Below are 24,312 nucleotides of genomic sequence, written 5' to 3'. Positions count from 1 at the left end.
TGTCCACTGTGTGACCTAGCTGCCTCATGATGACATCTTTAGGGTTAAATTGAGGGGTGAGGGGAATGCACTGGGGGAGGAAGAAGGGCAGAGGTAGCATGGGGTGAAATCCTACATGAAAGAAATGGGAAAGGGTTTATGGAGTGGGGGAAGAGATAGGGGAGGAGCAGGGCAGTAAATGAATTTTATACTCATCAGAAAAAGCTCAAAGAAATGCAATAGGGACAAATAAGTTCTGCAACTAGGGAATTGCATGAATCCACAATGGGGAATATTAGCCTAATAGCAGTTATTTGGCCATATATGGACCAAAATAAGTGTGAACTAATAACAAAAAAGACTTACCATAACTATAGGCTACATTAAAAGAAGTATATTTTCCAAATCACAGAAAGTAACAGTAGAGCAATTGATAGAGGTAAGACTTTGCAATACGATAAGACTGCTTCTGGGGAGGGGAAGGGAGAAGATGGGGACTGCAGATGGAATAGCCTGGGATGAGTCTATGGGTAGAGTGAAGGGAGGAAGCCCCTAGAACTTCCTCGTATCATTATTCTTGTTAAATAGGTATTAAACTCATTTGTACCCTGGAAGCAGAGTCCTGACAACCCCACCCTAGTTATGCCCCTCGCAAAGAGTCTTAGTGTCCTCTGTGCTTGTCACTGTGTGTCGGTAAGATGGAAGCTCCACTCTGTAATCAACACTTCAAGAAGGACAGTGTCAAGCTGGAATTTGTGTAGTACAAGATGGCCAAGGACAATGATGGGATTTAAAATCATAAGGGAACTGGAAATATTTAGCACAGACTTGGTATGAAGATGAGATATTAGAGCTGTCTTCAAAATTTGCAGTTCTAGAAGTTAGAGCTATAAATGTTAGATGTTAGATGGAGGCGGGCAGCTTTCCGCTAAATATGATGAAGAGTTTCTGATCAAAGTTGTCTGAAACTGGAATGGATTACCTTATGAAATAGGGCATTTGATGCCACATAAAAGCCAGGGACGAATGATCACTTATCAGGGACATTGTAGAGGGAATTAGTCAGATTTGATGACTCTAAAACCTCTGAAAGTTTTGAGCTGGGTTTCTAAACATTTTATTACAAATTTCAGTGACAGCCCACACCATATATGAACCCAATTCTTTAAGTTTTGATTAGTTATTAACATTCCTCCATGTGTCCCAGAACTCAAACCTCAGAGGGCTATTACATGAGAAGCATACAGGGTGTGCATTTTCAAAACTGAATTTGGACTTTTTCTACTTTCGAGGCCAAAGCGTTTAAGCACTTGCCATATTATTTGTGGGAATGTCCACCAAAACAAACAAAAACCCCACAAAACTCCAGGGTGTGGTAGATTACAACAAATAAAACCACCATATCCCATTTACAGAGCATTCTACAGTTTATATATCTCATTTCATCCTTGAAACAGCACTGGGATATATACAGAGATTATACACATGAAGAAATGAAAGCTGGAAAGCAGTGAGGTGACATGCCCGATGGCACACAGCCACTAAGTGGTACAGCTGGGATGGGACTTCTACTGTTGGTGGAAGGCTCTCTCCTGTGTAAAGCATTATGTCAGGAACCATGGAAGGTACAAAAAAGTTTGTTATTTTCCCTGCCCTCCAGGAGTTTATAATCCATAAAAATATAACATGTGCATAAACAGCTACAGAACAAGACAGGATAATTATCATGTGAGTGCTACAGCCAAGAACTGTACAATTTCCAAACACAGGAGATAATCTTTTATTTTAATAGTATTTTTATTTTTCCAATTACATGTAAAGATAGTTTTTGTTTGTTTTGCAGGGCAATGACCCTAGGCAAGTCACTTAAACCTCACTGCTCTATGCAAAAAAAATTAATAATAAATAAATAAATAAATAAAATAAAAGCAGCTAGGAAAACAGCATTCTAAGTCTATGGGGTATTATCAGTACAGATGGAGATTTATATTCCAAATGCAATCCTTTGTAAAACCAATGTATAAAAAGTTAAAAGAAAGTAAGTTATTCTTTCATGATCTAGTTCTCAAATCCACAAAAACAAGAGAAGAGTAAGTATCACGTTCTAATCCTGTTATTAAGGAGCATCTTTAATGGGTTATAATCAGACTGTAATGAACAAATAGCTCCACAGCAGATTGATAAAAGCAACCAGTATTAATATTACTTTTAGGGACAAAGACAACATAAGTACTGAGCTCAGAAGAACAGCGCCTTCATGCCTTAACATAAGTACTAATGGCTTTTCTTCTTTTAAAACCTCTAAGATCTGGGGCTACTTACACCTTTCACCAGGATTCCAGAATGAAATATTTTTATATGAGTAGATGTAAACATCAGCTGAAAAAGTAAGAGGAAGAAAACTGACTGGGCTGTTGCCAGAATATGGCATTCTACTACAACCTGGGGATAAATAAATGCTTCAACTGAATGGCGGGATCTCACCTAGCTTTTTATTTTTTACTCATCTGAAAAAAGACCCTGGGGACAAAGAAAGCAGGTTACAGGGGTGATAATAAATTACTCCAGCATTTGATCTGCTGTTTTATAATATATTTTCATTCCTTAAAAGTGAGTGTTGTAATAATGCTTGGTGTTACTGCTAAGAGCCATAAAACAGCAGACTTGCTTGAGCAGCTGAAGTCCTCCAATTAGAGGGAAAACTTCCTTCAATAAGAGAAGATGAACAAGTATTCTTCAGATCAGTTGGGTCTTGAAAGCTATACCACAGGATATACCAACCCTACTGAGACTTCTTGGGTTTGAGTTTGGGATTTGTTGTTTTGTGTTTTTTTTTTAAAGAAGGAGGAAGGATATTTGTATCTCTAATATGGTAGTTATGAACACAACTATCTGGCCAGTAGGGAGGAGAGAAAACCTCTGTGAAGAAAACCCCAGTGATGGGACTTTGGAACAGACTTACACAAGTGACCTTCCGGTAGATTTGGGCAGCATTCTGGCATTCTGAGTAGGGATATTCTGAGGTAGCCATTTCCAACATACACATCCCAAAGGCATAGACATCAACAGATTCATCATAGTGCTCTTCATACATCTCTGGAGCCATGAATTCTGGGGTTCCTGAACGTATAAAAAGAGAAGCACAAAAGTTAACCCCAATACCAACCTCACATAAGAAAAGCAAGGCTGCCCTCTTGCGCTCTTCAAAATATCTAGCACTCGGGATTTGGGGAGCAAAGCAGAAAAACCTTTTAATTATGATAATACAGAATCACAGAATATCAAAGTTGGAAAGAACCAACTGCTAATGCCCTTGCTCTAAGACCTCTTTGTACCTAGGTTTTAATATGTCATCTTCCGCTTTAAAATGAAGTTCCTTGAGGACAGTGACTGTTTTCTTGGCATTCCTCTGTATCCCCCAGAACTAAGCAGAGTATTTGGCACACAGTATGCACTTAAATTTTTAAGTGACCAATCAAATGACTTCAAAGAGCCCTGAGTTATGACTTACTAGCTCAGAATTCCTTCTACACAGTTTCTTAGGAGGGGGCATCTAGCCTTTGCCTAGGAGGAAAAAAAAGGCACTGCAAGAAAGTAAGAATGACAATCCCCTGAGAGAACTAAAAAGAACCCAGGACTGGATAAACGATATACTACAAAGTACAAAAATGTGAGTTCTACACATAAGTCAAGAATGAAAAATTAATACAAGTGGAATGCTGTCAACAAATTATGATTTAAGAACTAAAAGATGCCATGATGAAGAAATAAGATAATGTGTTTTCTTCGGAAAGCACCAACAATTCAATATTCTATTACATCAATTATCAAGTGTTAAACACATAAAAGATACTCCAAGGTTTCCAAAGTTTTGATTGCACAGTCTCATCAATAAGAAAAAAACAAAAACCTGAGCGTTTCCCACCTGTAATATACCTATTATGGCAGGTATGTTGCATAATAGATAAGAGAATTGGATTTAAAGTCAGGAAGACATCAAGACAAGTTAGAATTCTCCCTCAGACAAAGAGCAACTGTATGATGCGAGGCAAGGTAAAATGGGATAATAAACGCCCCTACTTCACAGGGCTGTTGTGAGGATTAAGTAATAAGCATATTATTATATCATCATACTAATAATTATTTACATTAGAAAATTTATAAGAAAATAGAAATTAAAGAAGGATGTGATAAAAAGGTGAAATCTCAGAGTCACTAAGAATTCATTGGAATTTACAGAGTAGGGAAGGGACATGGTTAGATATATGCTACTAAGAAGCAAATAGAGGGGTGGTGCAGTGGATAAAGCACCAACTCTGGATTCAGGAAGACTTGAATTCAAATCAGGCCTCAGACACTTGACACTTACTAGCTGTGTGACCCTGGACAAGTCACTTAGCCCTCATTATCCTGCCCCAAAACAAAACAAACAAAAAAACCCAACAACCCAAAAAACAAAACACACACAAAAAAGATGTAAATAGAGAACTTAAGACTTTTGGTAAAGCAACCAATTAAGGGTCAATTATAATAGTCTAAGTGAATAACAGGAGGACCCCAACCAGGGGACTAACTGTGAGTAGAGAGAAGTGGATGGATATGAGTTGTTATGAAGGTAATTATGATAAAATCTGATTAAGGAAATAGATTAATAAACTTAATTTATGAATTATTAATTTACTACTGTTAATTAATTGAATAGGGAGAGGGAGAATGAGGAGTCATGGATAATGCCCGTGTTTGTGAACCTATGACTGGAATGAAGACAGTACCCTCTTCAGAAATATGGAAGTTTGAAAAAAGGGATTCATTTAGAGGTGGTGAAGGGTGGTGGTTTAAGTAATACTTTTCTAGAAATGTTGAATCTGAGAAGACTAAAGGACACCGAATTTAAAATGTCCAGTAGGCAATTTGTGATATGAGACAGGAGCTCAGGAGAGAAACTTGGACTGCATTTATCAACTGAATAGAGATATAATTAAATCCATGAGTACTGATCAAATCACTAGGTAAGAATATGTCAAAATATTCAGTCAACAAGCATTTATTTAGTATTTAGAAGAAGGCACAGGACAGAGTCTTGAGGTATACCTGCAGACATAATATAGAAGAAGATCCAACAAAAGAGAATGAGTAGGAGATCTAAGGGAAAACCATTGTTGTGAATAATCTAAGGAAGAGAGAAATATATTGATAAGGAGACAGTGGTCAGCATTTTCCAAAGCTGCACAGATCAACAAGGATGACAATTAAGAAAAGGTCATCAGATTTGGTGACATAAAAAACGACTGGTACCTTTGACTTCCTCCCTAAATTGAAACTGTTCTCTTCAAAAACAGCAAAGACATTAAGAAGCTAAAATATCAAACAAAGGGCAGTGCCCTCAATGGGGCAAATTGAAAGGAAATTCAAAAGCATTTGGAAATAAAGGTGATAAACCTTGCTTTCTCTTCTTGTCCTACTCACCCTTCTCTACAGAAAAATGCAAAGTGCTTATATTTGTGGTTACTTAGCAAGGTACTATAATAAATTTCACATTTAAAAAAAATTCAGAGAGAAATATTGCTAGAACAGAAATTTTATCATGTAAAACCCCACTCACAATCCATAGAAAGTGAAGAATATAACTTGGTTCACTGGATAAAATTCAGAGCTTGGGACCAATGATCTCTCATATCCCTTTCTATATCTAAACATCCTATGGTATTATGATTCTAAAAGGAACACTGAGCTTAAAACAAATTTAATTTGTCATCCCCTAAGCCTGTCATCTGACTACTTAACAAGGTATTCCAGGTTTATACAAAGAAAAAACTCCACATAGGAAAATGACCTAGAAAATAACCCACTGTGACCCTGGAGCCCTACTACACTGGCTTAGAAGCATCTGTGCTGAATTAAATATCCACTTAACCCCTTTCAAGTGTCTCTGTATTCCAAGATCAGCAAAAGTATAAAAGTAGCCTGGAGACAGGCCCATCTCTCAGTGGCACAGGGTTGGCTGGCGAACCACACCAACTTCAGCCACTGCCTTTTTGAACCTAGTCTCCTCTCCAACTAGTGATTATTACTTCGAGCTACATAAGTATGAAGTCATCAAAGGATGGAATGTGTGCTTGTAAAGACATTTTATCCTCCAAAGAGGCTGGGGGGTGGGGGCGGCCCACGGGGGGGGGGGGGGGGGGGGGGGGGGGGGGGAGAGAATTTAAGACAGATCAGGTGAGAGTTGAAAGCACCTGTAGTTCAGGAGACTTTTTTTTCCCTGTCAATAATTCACAATGTGATCTTAAGCATCTCTGGGCCTCAGTTTCTTAATATCCATATAATGAGAGGGTCTGGATGAGCCGAGCTCTATGGTCATTTATACTTCTAAGCTTCTCTGAATGTATGACTAAGTGCAGGGGAGGAGGAAAGGAAGACCAGATCTGATGAGTAAGAATACGGGGAATGAATTACGAATAATGCAAATTAAATTCAATTGAGCAGGAAGTTTTAGCAGTTACACACACACACACACACACAAAATGTTTACTTTCCTGAAGCTCCAAGTATCCTGGTCCAAAGAACTCTTTTTAAAAAAAATTATTAAAAAAAAATTCATCATAACACAATTCACCTGTATGCTACAAGCCTGTGGTGATTTTATCTTGACTGGCAGTTCTATGAATTGATAATAAAGGCAGCAGTGGATGAGAGGAATCAACAAAGGTTATTTATTTTAACCTTCAACTTCCTTTTATTCAATTAGCTTTCACTGAGTGCTCCCACACCACCTGCTATACAACATGAAATGCTACTCCCAATGCTTTAAGAGGCTTCTCAAGTTTTCGGACAGCAGATCAAAACTGCTTCAAACCAGGCCTGCAAAGTGATAAGAAGATTCTTAGTCACTAGCAGGGTTGGCTCTGTTCAGACTTAGTAGGCAGTGGAGAAAGCATTACTTTTAGTCCTAGGGATGGGAGAAGTAAATGGAAACAGTCCTTATTCACAAGAAATGTTGTATGTCGGGGCAGCTCGGTGGGGTACAGTGGATAAAGCACTGGCCCTGGATTTAGGAGGTCCCGAGTTCAAATCTGCCCTCAGACACTTGACACTAGCTGTGTGATCCTGGGTAAGTCACTTAACCCTCATTGCCATGCAAAATGAATGAATGAATGAATGTATGTTTTAAAAAATGTTGCATTGGGGCAGCTAGATGGCACAGTGTTTGGATAAAGCACCAGCCCTGGATTCAGGAGTACCTGAGTTCAAATCCAGCCTCAGACACTTGACACTTACTAGCTGTGCTACCCTGGGCAAGTCACTTAACCTCAATTGCCTCACCCCCCCCCCCAAAAAAAAAGGTTGCATGGAGGATTCTTGGTCAAGCACAGGTTATATATATTTGATGACTTCTGAGGTCAATTGGGGAAAAGCTAAACAAATTATTGTATAGGAATGTAATGAAATACTATTGTGATTTAAGAAATGATGAGAGGGATAGTTTCAAAGAAATCTAGGAAAACCAGTATGAACTGATACAGAATGTAATGAGCAGAACCAGAACAACGTATATAAGAACAATTATGAAAGACTTTAGAACTCTGATCAACACAATGACCCGATGATTCCAGAGGACTGCCTAAAAGAGAGATGAAGAAGTTCCAGTGAGCATACATTTTTTGGACATGGCCAATGAAGGAATGTGTTTTGCCTGGATATGTGTTTTTTGTTCTAAAAGTTTCATTTTGTTTTCATGGAGGGAGAGAAAATAGATTTTTGTTCATTGAAATAAAATAATGTTTTAAAAGGTATGGAACAAAAATACTCCACATGTATTTTGATTTGAGTAGTGACGGTGGAATGATCACTTGACTCAGTTGGGGACTATACTTCTCTTAATGAAGCCTATGATCTCATTAGTTCTTTTGAATGCTATGTTTCACTGTTGAATTAAATTGATACTCATGTCCACTAAATCTCATAAATCTATTACACAAGGACTGTTAATTAACCAAGTCACCTCCAACACATGAAGCTGATTTAATCTGATTTGTGGAGTTGAGTTTTTGAAACTAAGTGTAGGAGGCAACATGCCTTGGGCTAGGGCTAGTCTCACTGTACCTTCTCTTGGTCAAAGCATGTCTGGATAGCTGACATATTTTAGGAAGGATGTTGATTAGTTTTAAGCAATCAGTGTGACCAGGAGGATGAAGTTCCTTCCATACCAGGGTTAGTTAAAAGAACTAGGACTGCTTAGCCTGAAGAATATGGCTGGGGCGGGGGGGGGGGGGGGGGGGGGGGGGGGGGGGGGGGGGGGGGGGGGGGGGGGGGGTGGGGGGGGGGGGAGAGAACAGAATATCTATATTTAAGTAGCTGGTGATCTGTCATATTTAGACTTGCTTGGACCCAGAGGGCCAAGGGTGACAGGAATATACATATGGAAGTTTCATAGAGGCAAATTTCGGCTTTGTGTATTGAAAAATGCCCTAACAATTAGAGATCTTCCTTTAAGATGGAACTCAGAAAAAATTAAAAGTAAAAATTAAAAGTAAAAAAATGTTTAAAATAAATTGGGGGGGGGGAGATGAAACTCAGGCATTTAGTTGTTCCTAACCTCCACAATGTTAGTGCCTTTCCCTCCCAAGCTACCTTGTATATGTGTGTGTATTTACATTTTATATAGACTTGTTGTCTACTCTCAGTAAAATGTCAGCTCACTGATGATAAGTGAGGTGAGCAGAACCAGAAGAACATTGTACACAGTATCATCAACATTGAGTGTTGATCTACTGTGATGGACTATATTCTTCTCACCAATGCAATGGCACAGAAGAGTTCCAGGGAACTCATAATAGAAGAGGATCTCCAAATCCAAGGAAAAAAAAAAAAGAACTGTGGAGTATAGATGCTGAATGAACCATACTATTTCTTTTGTTTTGGGTGCTGTTGTGTTTTTTTCTAATTTGAGGTTTTTCATCATTGCTCTGATTTTTTCTCTTATAACAGGACTAATGCAGAAATAGGATTAATGTTATTATGTGTATATATGTGTCTATAGATATATATATATCTATATATATGTATATGTATATAGATATATAGATATAACCTATATCAGATTACCTGCTGTCTAGGGGAGGGGGGAGGGAGGGAGAAAAATCTGAAATTGTAAAGCTTGTATAAATAAAAGTCGAGAACTATCTTTACATGTAACGGAAAAAATAAAATACCTTATGCGTAGTAAAAAAAAAAAAGTCAGCTCACTGGTGAGCAGGGGCTGTTTCATTCTTTGTCCATGGATTCCTGGTACAGAGAAAGTGCTAAATACTTGTTGAGTGATTGTTATCCACAAGGAGGACGAGCTACCTCTAAGGTTAGTGAGTTCCTGGCTCCATAGAAGTCTTCAAGCACAGGTTGGATTACCATTTGTCACATATACTGTATAGGGGAATCTTTAGTTAGATAAAACTTGACTTAAATGGCCTCTGAGGTCCCTTGCAACACAGATTTCATGATTCTGACAATGCTTGTTTCTAGTAAATTTCATCTTACTGGCTTCTGCTTGTCTTTCCAACCTGAACTGCCCAAATTGTTTGGTGTTTGGACCCTATCACAGAAAACTATCACTGAAGGGATCTTAACAGCAAGCACACAAAATTTCAAGGTTAGAATAGACTTCGGAGGCAAGCTCAGCCTGAACTGAAACAGGAATCCTGTCTATAAAATATCAAAGATCATCCGGCCTTTGCCTGAAAACCTCCGGTCAAGGGAGATCCTATTCTATTCCGCTTTTCGACAACTCTCCCAGCTTTCTGATCCTAAGCAATGCCAATGCTTTGAGTACGTAACAAATTGACGGCCAAATTTCCCAAATGCTTCTTGAATAGATCCAGTGGGACAAGAGTGACTATAGCATACATTCAAATCAATGAGCATTGATGATATGGTTTCAAGCTGTGTTTTCATTCTGTCTCATATTTAGAAACAGAAGTGGGCATGAGGCAGCAAATTCTACCATGTACAAACTGCTCTCTGGGAGTAAACAGGCGCCTCTGTATCAACACTTTTAGGTCACTTGGGTGCCACTGGTGTCTCTGAAATAACCATTTACAAAGTGATCCCTTGGTGACCTAGATAACAGCTGATGCAGCTTCTCAGAATACCTCATTTTGCCCCAGTGACTAGCACCTCTATGTGGGAGAACTGTATTCATTAAAAAAAAAAAAGGTTGAGAGAGCTCATTACAGATGAACGGGCTCAACCTATTTACTGATAAAAACATCCAAAACAAGGGGGCGGCTAGGTGGCGCAGTGGATAAAGCACTGGCCCTGGATTCGGGAGGACCTGAGTTCAAATCCAGTGTGAGACACTTGACACTTATTAGCTGTGTGACCCTGGGCAAGTCACTTAACCCCCATTGCCCCGCAAAAACAAAAAACAAAACCAAAAACATCCAAAACAAATGCAGTCATTTATGTGCTGTCTGTGGTATGCTCTGATTTGCAGGGTGCTTTACAAACCCACTCCCACTGGAGTCTTGATATCCTTGTGAAATAATGAGTGTAAGGCTTACTGAATCTGTACATGAGGCCCCAAGAGGAAAAGTGACTTGCCCGAGGTCTCACCGTTATGAAATGGCAGAGGTGGAGACTAAGCCAGATCCTCTGTTTCCAGTCTCAGTGATCTTTCCATTACAGGACAGCTGCTGTATCAAATGTAAATGTGCAGTCACTACCAATGATTTTACAGAGCACTATTAAGGACCTGGTAAGCACATCCTCATTCATTGGAATTAGAACAAGAAACCAGAAAGATGTTTTTAGTCACCATGAAGGCTGGACAGATCAAGTAGTTTAATCTGGAAAAAATCATTTGAAAACCTGCAAGTCCAGGGGCAGAGCCAAGATGGCTGAGAGAAGCCAGGAAGTTGCCTGAGCTTTCCGGAGTTTCCCTCAGAAACAACATTAAATCAAGCCTCTAAATGGATTCTGTAGCTACAGAACCTACAAAAAGACAGAGAGGGGCAGCTAGGCGGTACAGTGGATAGAGCACCGGCCCTGGAGTCAGGAGTACCCGAGTTCAAATCCGGCCTCAGACACTTAACACTTACTAGCTGTGTGACCCTGGGCAAGCAAGTCACTTAACCCCAATTAACTCACTTAAAAAAAAAAAGGCAGAGAGACACAATCTTCTACCTTGAGATAATTTAGAAGACTTCAGGAAAGGTTGGTCTCACTTGGGTGAAAGGGGAACACAGCGCAGCTCAGTGCAGAGCAGAAGGGATCTGGACAAGTCAGCAAAAAGCTCTTGGCCACAGCACAGATCAGCAGCTGAGGCCCCTTGGTCCTGGCTCAGCAACCTGGTGGTGCAGCAGGCCAGTTGTGAGACCCCCACCCCCTCACCCCTGGCTGAGAGGGCAAACCTCTTAGAGAACCATCCACAGGACAGGCATGACTAGGCCAAGTCATTCCAGTGCAGGGAGCAAGTTCAGAATGGTGAGGAATTGGCAAACCATAGAGGCCTCAGAGCAGAAAGCCAGTGACCAAACCCCTATCCTCCCCAGCACAAGAAGTTTGCAACAGGGGCCCCTGTGCCCCAGGAGCAGAGCTCAACTTTAAAAGTCACAAAATAATCTAAATAGGAGTAAGAAACAGAAAAGAGCCCTTACCATAGAGAGCTTCTATGGCGACACTGTCAAAATGCCTACATGTGAAGCCTCAAAGGGGAAGATGAATTTTGAATTGGTCTCAAGACCAAAATGCCTTCTTGGAAGAACTCAAAAAGGATATTAAAAATCAAATAAGAGAGGTAGAAGAAAAAAATGGGAAAAAATAAGAGTTAGGCAAGAAAATTATGAAAAAAGAGTCAACATCTTGGAAAAGGAAGCATAAAAACTGACTGAAGAAAACAATTCCTTAAAAAGTAGAATTGGCCAAATGGGAAAGGAGGTACAAAAGCTTACTGATGAAAACAATGCCTTAAAAATTAAAATGGGGGGGGGGGTAGCTAGGTGATTCTGTGGATAAAGCACCAGCCCTGGAGTCAGGAGGACCTGAGTTCAAATCCAACCTCAGACACTTGACACTTACTAGCTGTGTGACCCTGGGCAAGTCACTTAACCCTCATTGCTCCGCCCCCCCCCAATCTAAAATTGGGCAGGTGGAAGCTAATGACTCTATGAGACACCAGGCATCAGTCAGTCAAATAGAATCAAAAGAATGAAAACCCACAAGTCCAGCATTTTTTATAAGATCATAGATCAGAACCAGAAGAGGTTTTCTGTATAATCCAATTGAACCTTTCCCCTCCCCATTCCCCGACTAATTCTACAGATGAAGAAAGTGAGTCCCTTGAAAAAAAGCTTGCCCAAAGTCAGACAGGTAATAACAAAGGCCAGACGTTTAACCAGGCCTTTTGCCCCCAAAGTACTCCACCATCTTGCCTATACTATCTTCTTATTCCATTGCATCATCTACATAACTTTAAATATGACTCCAATTTTGCATCCTCTACAACATAATGAAAAGTAAGACTCAAGTTCCACTAGTTCATCTAAGAACTAGCTGTGTGATATTGGAGAAGTCACTTGATGTTTCTAAGGACCCAGGGTCAGCTCCACATCATAGAAAGGAATTGGCCAAAGACTTTTTGCAGCATTTATAACCATTTATTTATTTATGCCTATATAAACACAGTACTGCCATGTTCCCTAATTGATTTGTATTTATCACTTTATCTCTCCAAATAGCATGGAAACTCCATGTGAGTCATTTCTTAAGCCTATTTCTGTATTACCCAACGCTTACCCCAAAACAATATACATTTCAGGCATTCAAAAACACTAATTGATATGCTATATAAATTAAGTTGCTCATCAACTTTTTTGGAGGGGATGGGGTGGGGCAATGAGAGTTAAGTGACTTGCCCAGGGTCACACGGCTAGTAAGTATCAAGTGTCTGAGGCCAAATTTGAACTCAGGTCCTCCTGAATCCATGGCTGGTGCTTTATCCACTGTACCATCTAGCTGCCACACTCATCAACTTTTAAAACACTTCCCACTTTCTCCCCTATTATTTGATATAGTTCTGGACACACAATAGCAATAGAAATAAAGATAGGTAAAGAGGAGATAAAACTATTTCTGTTTGATGATGATATGATGGATAACTTGGAAAATCTAGGGACTAGCAAAGGTACTATTTGAGACAGTTCATAGCTTCATCAAAATTGCAGGGTATGGGGGCAGCTAGGTGGTGCAGTGGATAGAGCACCAGCCCTGGAGTCAGGAGTACCTGAGTTCAAATCCGGCCTCAGACACTTGACACTGACTAGCTGTGTGACCCTGGGCAAGTCACTTAACCCCAATTGCCTCACTAAAAAAAAAAAAAATTGCAGGGTATGAATTAAACTTTAAAAATCACCTGCAAGGGGCAGCTAGGTGGCGCAGTGGATAGAGCACTGGCCCTGGAGTCAGGAGTACCTGAGTTCAAATCTGGCCTCAGACACTTAACACTTACTAGCTGTGTGACCCTGGGCAAGTCACTTAACCCCAACTGCCTCACTAAAAAAAAAAAAAAAAAAAGATTCATAAAAAAAAAATCACCTGCATTTCTATATAATAACAAAACACAAAAAGCAATAATGGAAATCCTATTTCAAATAACTACAAAATGCATAAAATATCTGGCAATCAATCCCCCAAAGTACACAATAAACTTGTATAAATTGAATTACAAAATGCTCCTTAAAGAAACAAATAAAAACTTAGATAGCTAGAGGAATATTCAGTACTCATGGTTGGAACATGCCAATATAAAAAAATAACAATACTACCAAAATTCATTTACACTTTTAATGTTACCTTTAAAAAGGACTAAAGTGGAGGAATATAATACTGTGTTTACAGCAAATAAGGGGAAAAATCATAACTTGAAAAAATTTTCTAGAGAAAATACAAACTTAACTCTTGTAACTTTAAATGTGAATGGATTAAATAATCCAATAAGAAAAAAAAAAGCAACAGATTGGATAAGAAAACAAAATTCTGCAATCTGTTGCTTACAAAAAACACATTTTAAAGACAAAGACATTCACAAAATAAAACTGAAGTGATGCAACCAATTTACTATGCTAAAAAAGTAGGAGTGGCAATTATGCTATCAAGGCAAAAATAAACACTCAAAATATAAATAAAAAGGGATAATGCTATACCAGTTGAATTACCATGGGGATATTTTACAGACATTGATAAAACAAAATTCATTTAGAAAAACAAAAAGATCTAGAATAAAAAGGGAAATAATTTTAAAAAGGGATAAAAAGTGAATAGAACTTACAGACTTCAAACTACATTATAAAGCATCAGTCATAGAAACCATCTGGTACTGGCTAGAGAATAGAAAGATCAAGAGAACAGAACTAGACAAGGGTGATTCAGAAACAATAGAACTCAACAACCCAGTGTTTACACAGTGGAAAATATAAATTAATCTAGGGGAAAACTCCCTGGTTGAGAAAAACTGATAGGAAGACTGGAAAGCAATCTGACAGAAATTTTTTCACCAACACTTTACATCACATTTTATAATACATTCTAAATGGAAACATGACCTTATTATTAAATATCAGACCATTAAAAAATTAGAAGAAAAATAGAACATAAACATTTCACAGTAGGAAATATATTCTTAACCAAACAAGAGATAGAGAAAATTGTTTTCATTCAATTGTTTCAGTTGTGTGACTCTTTGTGACCCCTTTTGGCAAAGACACCAGAGTGGTTTGCTATTTCCTTCTCCAGCTCATTTTACAGATGAGGAAACTGAGGCAAAGAAGGTTAAGTGACTTGCCCAGGGTCACACAGCTGTTAAGTATCTGAGGTCAGATTTGAACTAAGGAAGATGAGTCTTCCCAACTCCAGGCCACATGCTCTATTGCACCACTTAGCTGCAATTACAGAAGATAAAATAGATAATTTTGATTACTTGAAAATGAAAATTTTCTGCACTGACAACATTAATGCATCTAGGAAAAGAAGGGAAGTGATTAAAAATGGGAGAATTCTGTATCTATTTTTGTATCTGATTTTGTATCTAAGCTATATAATCCAATTTTATTATATATGTGTGTGTGTATTTGTGTGTGTATATATTAAAAGCCATTTCTCAATAGATCAATGGTCAAAGGATTTGAACAAAGTATTCACAACCACATGAAAAAATGCTTCCAGATCACTAAAAACAAGAAAAATGCAAATTAAAACCTTTTTTTTTGTTTTTGGTGAGGCTATTGGAGTTAAGTGACTTGCCCAGGGTCACACAGCTAGTAAGTGTCAAGTGTCTGAGGCCTGATTTGAACTCATCAGGTCCTCCTGAATCCAGAGCCAGTGCTTTATCCATTCTGCCACCTAGCTGCCCCAAAACAATCTTAAAGTTGCACATCACACCCAACAAATTGGCAAAAATGGCAACAGTGAATGTTGGAGGAGTTGGGGGAAAAGAGGCACACTAATAATAAACTGTTGGTGAAGATGTGAAATGACAGAACAATTCGATTTTGAACGGTGCAAATTAAGTGACTAAAATATCCATACCTTTTGAAGCAAAGACTCCATTCATTAGTGGGCTTATACCCAAGAAAGCCATCAATAAGAAAAAAGTCTCCATTATACTAAAAAAGAAAAACAAAAACCCCACTGATAGCAGCACTTTTTGTGATAGCTAAGAACTAGAAATCAAGTAGATGCCCATCAACCAATGAATGGCTAAACAAATTGTGGTATGTGAATGTAATGGAATATTACCATTCTATAAGAAATGATATGTGTGATGAGTCCACAGAAGGGTGCAAAGATTTATATGAACTGATACAGAGTGAAGTTAAGCAAAGTCAAGAAAACAATATATACATACAGTAACTACAATGTAAATGGAAAGGAATGACATACCAAAAAAAAAGTAAATTTAACAAAATTTTTGAAATCAAATGGGAGTCAAGAGATATGAGAAGATACTCCCAACCTACTTTTTCACATACATGGGAGGTACACAGGTGTTATGTATATTTTTCATACGTTTTCAAAGTATCAACCATTTGTGCTGACTTTTCTCCTCCCTTAAAAAAATACCATTTGTCAGATGGGCCATATGTATAATTATACATCATATGGGTCATATGCCATGACTCCCTGGAATGATGAGAGGGAGGTATACTTGGAATAACTATGTTGATGTAAGAAACAGAACATCTAAATGAAAATTTTTTTCAAGTCTTTCTATATCCTCATTAGTATAGTGGTAAGTATCCCCGCCTGTCACACAGGAGACAGGAGTTCGATTCCCGGACGGGGAGGCTGCAAGCTTTTAATTTCTCTCTTTAAAAAAGCCAACCCAGTGCTTCCATTAAAGTCTTTCTATTCATCCATGATCTGAACATTCCACTTTCATGACATGGTTTTCCTTAAGTAATTTTTTTTTGATAGGACAAAAGTTGAGACAATCTTATAATACTACTATTTGCATAGCACTTTCAAGTGTTTTCATTTGATCCTTTCTACACTGGGAGGTTTAGGGAGCAGTTATTGTCATTATTATCCAAGAAACGGAAGCTAGCAATATACAAATTACCAGTAGAAGAGAGGGTTAGATAAAATTTTCATGTTTTTCACCTCTAAAATGATCTTATGATTTCATCAAAATGTCCCTTTTTCATTCATCTTAGAACAGCAGAGGTACAGGTGTGATTTACTGGTTTTTGAAAGACAGAGCAATGCATTCCATAAAAAAAGAAAAAAAGGCAATCTACACATTTATTTGCTTGGACATTCTGATTCTAACCATTCTAGTTACTCCACTATCCTTATAAAATGTATTTATCAATCCTAACTAGGAGAAGGCTGTAATGAGAGCTCATGTAACTTCTTCTCTAAGAGGTGGGTAAGCGTTTTGGCTCTGGAGCAAAGCTCTAAGTCTGTGAAATAGTGACAAGAGAATCAGAAGGGATCTATAGTACTCGTTTTTATGACAAGGGCACTAGTCATTAAGGCAAACTATGTTTTACCATGATTAGCTTGCTAATATAACAAATTGAATTGACTTTTCAAACACCTTGACAGCATCTTGTGAATAAATGGAATAAAAATGACGGATGACAAGGTGTCTCTTTACAGAATGAAATGATTAATTAATTGGGCAGCATATGTTTGGAATTTCAAAACTATTTGGGGAGAGGTGGCAACTGTACTGAATATTCATATAACCAAAGCCCAATCATATTTATTCCTTTAAAAAAACAACTGACATCTCATTTTACAACTGGGATGCACTTATTATATAAAATATTATTTACTGTGGCTGTTACTGGTTTATTCCCCTCTCTTCTTCTAGTCAGCATTCCACAAGAATTTGTGATGAGTCTACTACTATGTGCAAGCCATGTGTTTAGTGGTATAAACGCAAAGACAAAGCATGTATTCCAGACATGAGGTAGAGCTGAGATGGGAATATATTTCAGACACAAGGGAAATTCTGTACAGAGGATGGAGAGAGAATGCCAAATTCTGGAAGGGAACTGGAAAATAGGCTTATCATGGCTACCATGATATAGGATATGCAAAGGCAAGCAATGTGAAAAGTCTAGAACTGTGGGCTGGAGTCAGATCATAAAGGACTTTCAATCATACACAAAAGTGTTTGTATTTTGTTTGTTTGTTTTTTTAAATATTTGGCGGGGCAATGAGGGTTAAGTGACTCGCCCAGGGTCACACAGCTGATAAGCGGCAAGTGTCTGAGGCTGGATTTGAACTCAGGTCCTCCTGAATCCAAGACCAGTGCTCTATCTACTGCGCCACCTAGCTGCCCCCAAAAGTGTTTGTATTTTATACGAGGGACAATAGGGAAGAGGGGACCCACACTTTAGGAATACTATTTGGGTACCTGTGTACAAGTTGGATTGGGTGGAAGAGAGAATGACTGCAGAGACCAGTTAGGTTGCTCAGTCTTTTCAATTCTGTCTGATTCTTCCTGACCTCATTTGGGGTTTTTTTGGTAAAAATAATGGAATAACCATTTCCTTCTCCAGCTCATTTTATAGATGAGGAACTGAGGAAAATAAGGTTAAGTGACTTGCCCAAGGTCACAGACACACAGGAAGTGTCTGAGGTCAGATTTGAACTCAAGAAGATGAGTCTTCCTTACCCCAAGTACAGCACAACACAAAGCTGACCCATTAGGAGGCTGTTCCAAGAGTCCAGAGACAAGAAGAGATGATCATATGAACTATGTGGTTGCCTAGACTAAAGCAAAGGGATAGATTGCAAAGGTCTAGAGGCAGAATTAATAAGGCTTGAAATCTGAATGGAATTTTGGAGGACAGCAAAGAGTCTGGCATGGTGCCAGGTTGAAGGAAGGAATGGTAGTGCTCTAAGCAAAAAGAACAAAGTTTGGAGGAGGTTTTGTTTTGTTTTGTTTTCTAATTTATTTTATATTCTAAGGAGGTGAGGTTTTAATGAGGTTTTCCCATTACATGCAATCTGAAAAATACTAGAGATACCTATGTATAAAATACTAGAGATACCTATGTGTAAAATACTAGAGACACCTATGTATAAAATACTAGAGACACCTATGTATAAAATACTAGAGATACCTATGTATAAAATACTAGAGATACCTATGTGTAAAATACTAGACACACCTATGTATAAAATACTAGAGATACCTATGTGTAAAATACTAGAGACACCTATGTATAAAATACTAGAGATACCTATGTATAAAATACTAGACACACCTATGTATAAAATACTAGAGATACCTATGTGTAAAATACTAGAGATACCTATGTATAAAATACTAGAGATACCTATATATAAAATACTAGAGATACCTATGTATAAAATACTAGAGATACCTATGTATAAAATACTAGAGACACCTATGTGTAAAATACTAGAGATACCTATGTGTAAAATACTAGAGATACCTATGTATAAAATACTAGAGATACCTATGTATAAAATACTAGAGACACCTATGTATAAAATACTAGAGACACCTATGTATAAAATACTAGAGATACCTATGTGTAAAATACTAGAGATACCTATGTGTAAAATACTAGAGATACCTATGTATAAAATACTAGAGATACCTATGTATAAAATACTAGAGATACCTATGTATAAAATACTAGAGATACCTATATATAAAATACTAGAGATACTTGTGATAACTATGGGAAATCCAGGTGGAACTGTCTGCCAGACAGTTGGTGATGTGGAACCAGAGCTTAATGGAGAAATGATGGCCGGATATATAGATTTGTGAGTCATCTCTGTTTAGATGACAATTCAATATAGATGACAATGGGACTAATGGGGTCACTAGAAGAGAAGAGAAATTTTATGATAGAACCTTGTGGAATAACCTCACTTATTGGGAGATTTAGTAAATAAAAATGGGAAGGGAGGTAAGAGAACTGGAAAGAGCAGGGTTAGGAGAGCTGAGGGAAAAGAGAGTATCCAGGAGAATGGGAGGTCAATAGCATTAAAAACAGCATTGTCATGAAGAATAACTTAAAATTTTTTAAAAGGTCATTTAAGAAAAATTGAGGGGGGCAGCTAGGTGGTGCAGTGGATAAAGCACCAACCCTGGATTTAGGAGGATCTGAGTTCAAATCCAGCTTCAGACACTTGACACTAGCTGTGTAACCCTGGGCAAGTCACTTAAGCCTCATTGCCCTGCCCCCCCCCCCAAATCGAGGATGATCGGGGGAGACAGACCACTGAAGTGCCAAGAAGAAGATGGGAGATTAGACTTTAGGTCTATGAGAGCAGAAGCTGTATTTTCTAAACTTATCAACCCCACATCTTAGCATAGCAATCTGCACAGAGTACATATTTAATAAATATTTGTTTAAAGAATGATAAAATTAGAGTTTTCATTTGAGTTCTACATGCAGGACGTGCACAAAAGAATGAGGATACACACTTAAATCACTGCTCAGTTGTGCGTGTGGGTTCTTGGTGACCCCTTCTCAGCAGAATGTTTTTACAAGGATAAACAAAATTCATAGGATTACAAAGGACACCAAGAACTGTATGAAATACTATACAAGGTACTCAATTGAAAATATTGTAAAATTCCATTTTGAAACTATGCCCAAAAGGCTATGGGCCTATTCATACCCTTTAACCCAGTGCTACCACTGCTGGGTCTGTATCCCAAAGAGACCAAAGAAAAGGGAAAAAGACCCACATGTAAAAAAATATTTATAGCAGTTTTCTTTGTGGTGGCAAAGAATTAGAAATCGAGGGAACGCCCATCAATAGGGGAAGGGCTAAACAAACTGTGGTATGTGAATGTAATGGAATACTATTGTGCTATAAGAAATGATGAGCAGGGGCAGCTAGGTGGCGCAGTGGATAGAGCACCAGCCCAGGAATCAGGAGTACCCGAGTTCAAATCTGGGCCTCAGACACTTAACACTTACTAGCTGTGTGACCCTGGGCAAGTCACTTAACCCCAATTGCCTCACCAAAAAAAAAAAAAAAAAAAGAAAAGAAAAAGAAAAAAGAAATGATGAGGAGGAGGCGTTCAGAGAAACCTGGAAGGACTTACATGAACTGATGCTGACTGAGAGGAGCAGAACCAGGAGAACACTGTACACAGTAACAGCAATATTGTGTGATGAATAATGGAGATAGATTTGGCCCTTCTCCACAGTGCAACAATCCAAAACAGTTTCAAAGAACTCATGATAGAAAATATTATCAACATCCAGGAAAAAGAACTGTGAATTACGAATGCAGATTGAATCATACTATTTCTACTTTTGGACTGGATGTTTTTGTTTGAGGTTTTTCTTTTGTGCTCTGATTGTTCTTTCACAAGATGAGTAATGTAGAAATATGTTTGATAAAACTGTACATATACAACCTATATCAGACTGCTTTCTGTCTTAGGGAGGAGGGAGGGAAGAGAGACAAGAAAAATTTGGAATTAAAAATCCAGTGTAAACAAATTTTGAAAACTATCCTTATATGTAATATGTAACTGGAAAATAATAAAATCGAAAGATTAAAAAAATGTTTAAAAATTCAATTCACAGGGGCAGCTAGGTGGCGCAGTGGATAGAGCACCGGCCCTGGAGTCGGGAGTACCTGAGTTCAAATCCGACCTCAGACACTTAACACTTACTAGCTGTGTGACCCTGGGCAAGCAAGTCACTTAACCCCATTTGCCTCACCAAAAAAACCCCCACAAAAAAACCCAAAAATTGAGCTACCCAAAGAGAACTATTTTTTCTCTGCAACAAAGAGGCTAGGTTTTGTATCCTCTTGAAGGGCACTTTCCAGAACTGGTTGTCCCCACCCCAGTAATATCAGATGCTAAAGGCCATAGAGTCGTATCAGACCCATGGCCAGTGCTGAACAGTCATAGTTGATATGTACGCACTATTTCAACAGCTGACAAAGCTGGAGAGAGAAATGTGCCCTCAGGAACAGGCTGGTGAGGAGAAGTGGCCCATGTGATCGAAGGCTGTGCTCCTGCCATTTCCACTGTGCAGAGAGCTAGCTGCTTTTATCTTCAAAGGACAAACGCAAGCCCAGGGAGCATGAATAGATTGCAAACTTAGAGCCCCATGAACCACAGTCTTCACCAAATTCGAGGTCTCTCACTGTCCGTGTGATACTACAGAAACTCATGAAAGTGATATTCCACATGGGTGTGAAAATGGTGAGAGTTAATTACATGCCTACCAAGCATTTCTCCTTAGAATTAACTGGCAGCTTGGGTTTTGGAAAGAGGAAAAAGTTCTTGTTTTACTTCCTTAAACACTATACACAATTCAGTATTTGTTGTGGAAGAGACAAAAGACCCTTGAGATTCCCAACTGAAGCCATGGCTTTTTCCTACCTCTAAATCACTCACCTTTACACTTGAAGGACATGAACTTTAACTTTTGAAATGGCACAGGAGAAAGAGCAAGGAGAAAGCACCTGGCATGGGGAGTGCAAACAGCTGACGAAACTTTATTGGTATCTCATGTTTCTGTTGAATAAGGGCTGTAGTTACTGCCCCCAAGCTCTATAAAGTGATGAGATGATTCAAAAGCAGAGCAGGGAAGTAAGGGGTTCAACAAATAGCACCTGTCTGTAGGTGGTAATTTTTTTTTAAACTGGCTTACAAATTCAGTGGAGCAAAGATGAAATATGTTATCCACCTACTACCAGAAAGAGGGTAAACTTCAAATGAAAAATAAGATAGACAATTTTGGACATGGACATCACGGGCATTTGTTTTGCTGAACTATGCAGAGGATGCTTTCTTTTTCCTTTTTAGACCAGGTGGGAGAAAGCGGGAGGGAGACAGAATAAATGCTTGTAAAAAATGTCCAAAAGGTTTGATTTCAGTTAGGAAGACAACATAAGAATCACCATGTGGAATATATGCCTCATACGACATAAACGAGAAACAAGCTATCCTACTATAGTCAATTAGCTAAGCGAGGGAGAAACTATGACGTATAGAAGAGAACAGAAATCATTAGATTGGGAGACTACAATGGGACCCTGCCAAAACACTGATGCTGAGGCTATCACCCACTATATATATATATATAATATAATAATCTTGTTTAAATATATATTTAAATTATATATATAATATATATAAATTATATATATAATAATCTTGTTTAAATATATATACATATTTAAACAAGAGATGGTCATACATCGTTATACATGAGAAAGATGCACTATTACTGGCAGAAGAAATCAAAATTTCCATATAATAACAAAGCCCCTCATAATGGAGCTTTATTATACTAATGAAATGTAATGAGCAGAAAGGGAAGAGAGAAAAGCAGAAGGATGCAAAAGGACTTAATTTCTTTCTTCGGTGGTCTTGTAGTTCATCCAGCTCTGTGGGTGTTACCACGCCCACATTCAATAAATTCAATGACTTGTACCACCACATGGCTCTTCCCTCAAAGCCTTGTGAGAACTCTGAGAGGTTCCCAATTTAGCACAGACATTGATGACTTAGAGCCCAGAACCATCCAATGAAAGTCAATTTCTCCCACTCCTTGAACTATATGAACCCTTTATTAAAGATCATCTTACATATCAATAAAATTATCCTCTAAAGGAAGATTTTGGTCAATGAGATGCCACCAATTTAGAGAAAGAAAAATTTATTTCATTGTTTTATTAGTCATTATGGACCTTTATTTGAGTGGGGCTCATCTATATAGCTAATATTTCTTTTCCTGTTTATCCAAAATCTCACATACCTACAGATGCCGTTCTGCCTTAAAGTCCTAGGGCTAACTTTAAAGTACTGATTACCAAATTAAGTGGGCGGCTAGGTGGCACGGTGGATAGAGTGACAGACCTAGAATCAGGAAGACTCATTTTCCTGAGTTCAAATCTGGCCTCGAGCACTTAGTGGCTGTGTGACCCTGAGTAAGTGATTTAACCCTGTTTGCCTCAGTTTCCTCATGTAGAAGAGGAAATGGCAAACCACTCCAAATCTTTGCCAAGAAAACCCCAAATGGGGTCACAGTCAGACACAACTGAAATGACTGAAAAAACAGAAGCAACCAAATTAAGTACAACGCCTTCATTTCTTTCTTTAACTTAATTAAGAGTCAAGGGGGCAGCTAGATGGTGCAGTGGATAGAGTACCGGCCCTGGATTCAGGAGTACCTGAGTTCAAATCTGGCCTCAGACACTTAACACTTACTAGCTGTGTGACCCTGGGCAAGTCACTTAACCCCAATTGCCCCGCGCAAAAAAAAAAAAAAAAAAAGAGTCAAGTGAACATAAAATCATGAAGCTAAAACTTCACTCACTCTGCCACCTGATTCACAAGACAACCATATTCATGGACATGGATATTCTGTTTGGTCAGAAAGGATTTGGTAAGGGAATTTTATCTTCCCAATGGGTTTCACTTTATACTTTACTACTAGCTCAGATTACTACTCCATCAAGATGTATACTATAATTTCTTCACACAGAAGAACATGTAAAATATTTAACATGGATGATACATTAAACACAATGCATGCAAAAAAATTTCCATTAACTCTAGGCTTGTCCACTGGGTCATATGACATGTGAACGAACTGTAAGTAATATATAAGTTGCAGATTGCTCTTACAAATAATAATATTTTAATAATGATAGCTAGCATTTATATAGTTCCTCCCACGTGCCAGGCATTGTGCTAAGTACTTTATAGACATTATCACATAATAGATAAAAAGATAAGATTTATGATTCAACATACAATTTCCTTATTCCAACCCAAATACTAAGGCGAAAGTCTGAGCATTTCAA

At 38.3% G+C, this 24,312-nt stretch overlaps 1 protein-coding gene across 12 annotated transcripts in view; it reads right to left on the bottom strand.

Annotated features, from left to right (window-relative positions):
- WNK2 (WNK lysine deficient protein kinase 2) overlaps positions 1–24,312 on the bottom strand; it is a 306,726-nt gene that overhangs the window by 184,503 nt on the left and 97,911 nt on the right. For all 12 annotated transcript variants that reach the window (XM_043978028.1, XM_043978026.1, XM_043978030.1 and 9 more), the window contains exon 5: positions 2,942–3,099. In XM_043978028.1, coding sequence (XP_043833963.1) covers positions 2,942–3,099 — 158 coding nt within the window. The remainder of the gene's footprint in view (positions 1–2,941; positions 3,100–24,312) is intronic.

This window comes from Dromiciops gliroides, chromosome 1 (genome assembly GCF_019393635.1).
Source record: "Dromiciops gliroides isolate mDroGli1 chromosome 1, mDroGli1.pri, whole genome shotgun sequence".
Taxonomy (NCBI): Eukaryota; Metazoa; Chordata; class Mammalia; order Microbiotheria; family Microbiotheriidae; genus Dromiciops; species Dromiciops gliroides.
This window is presented reverse-complemented; position numbering and strand designations above follow the sequence as displayed.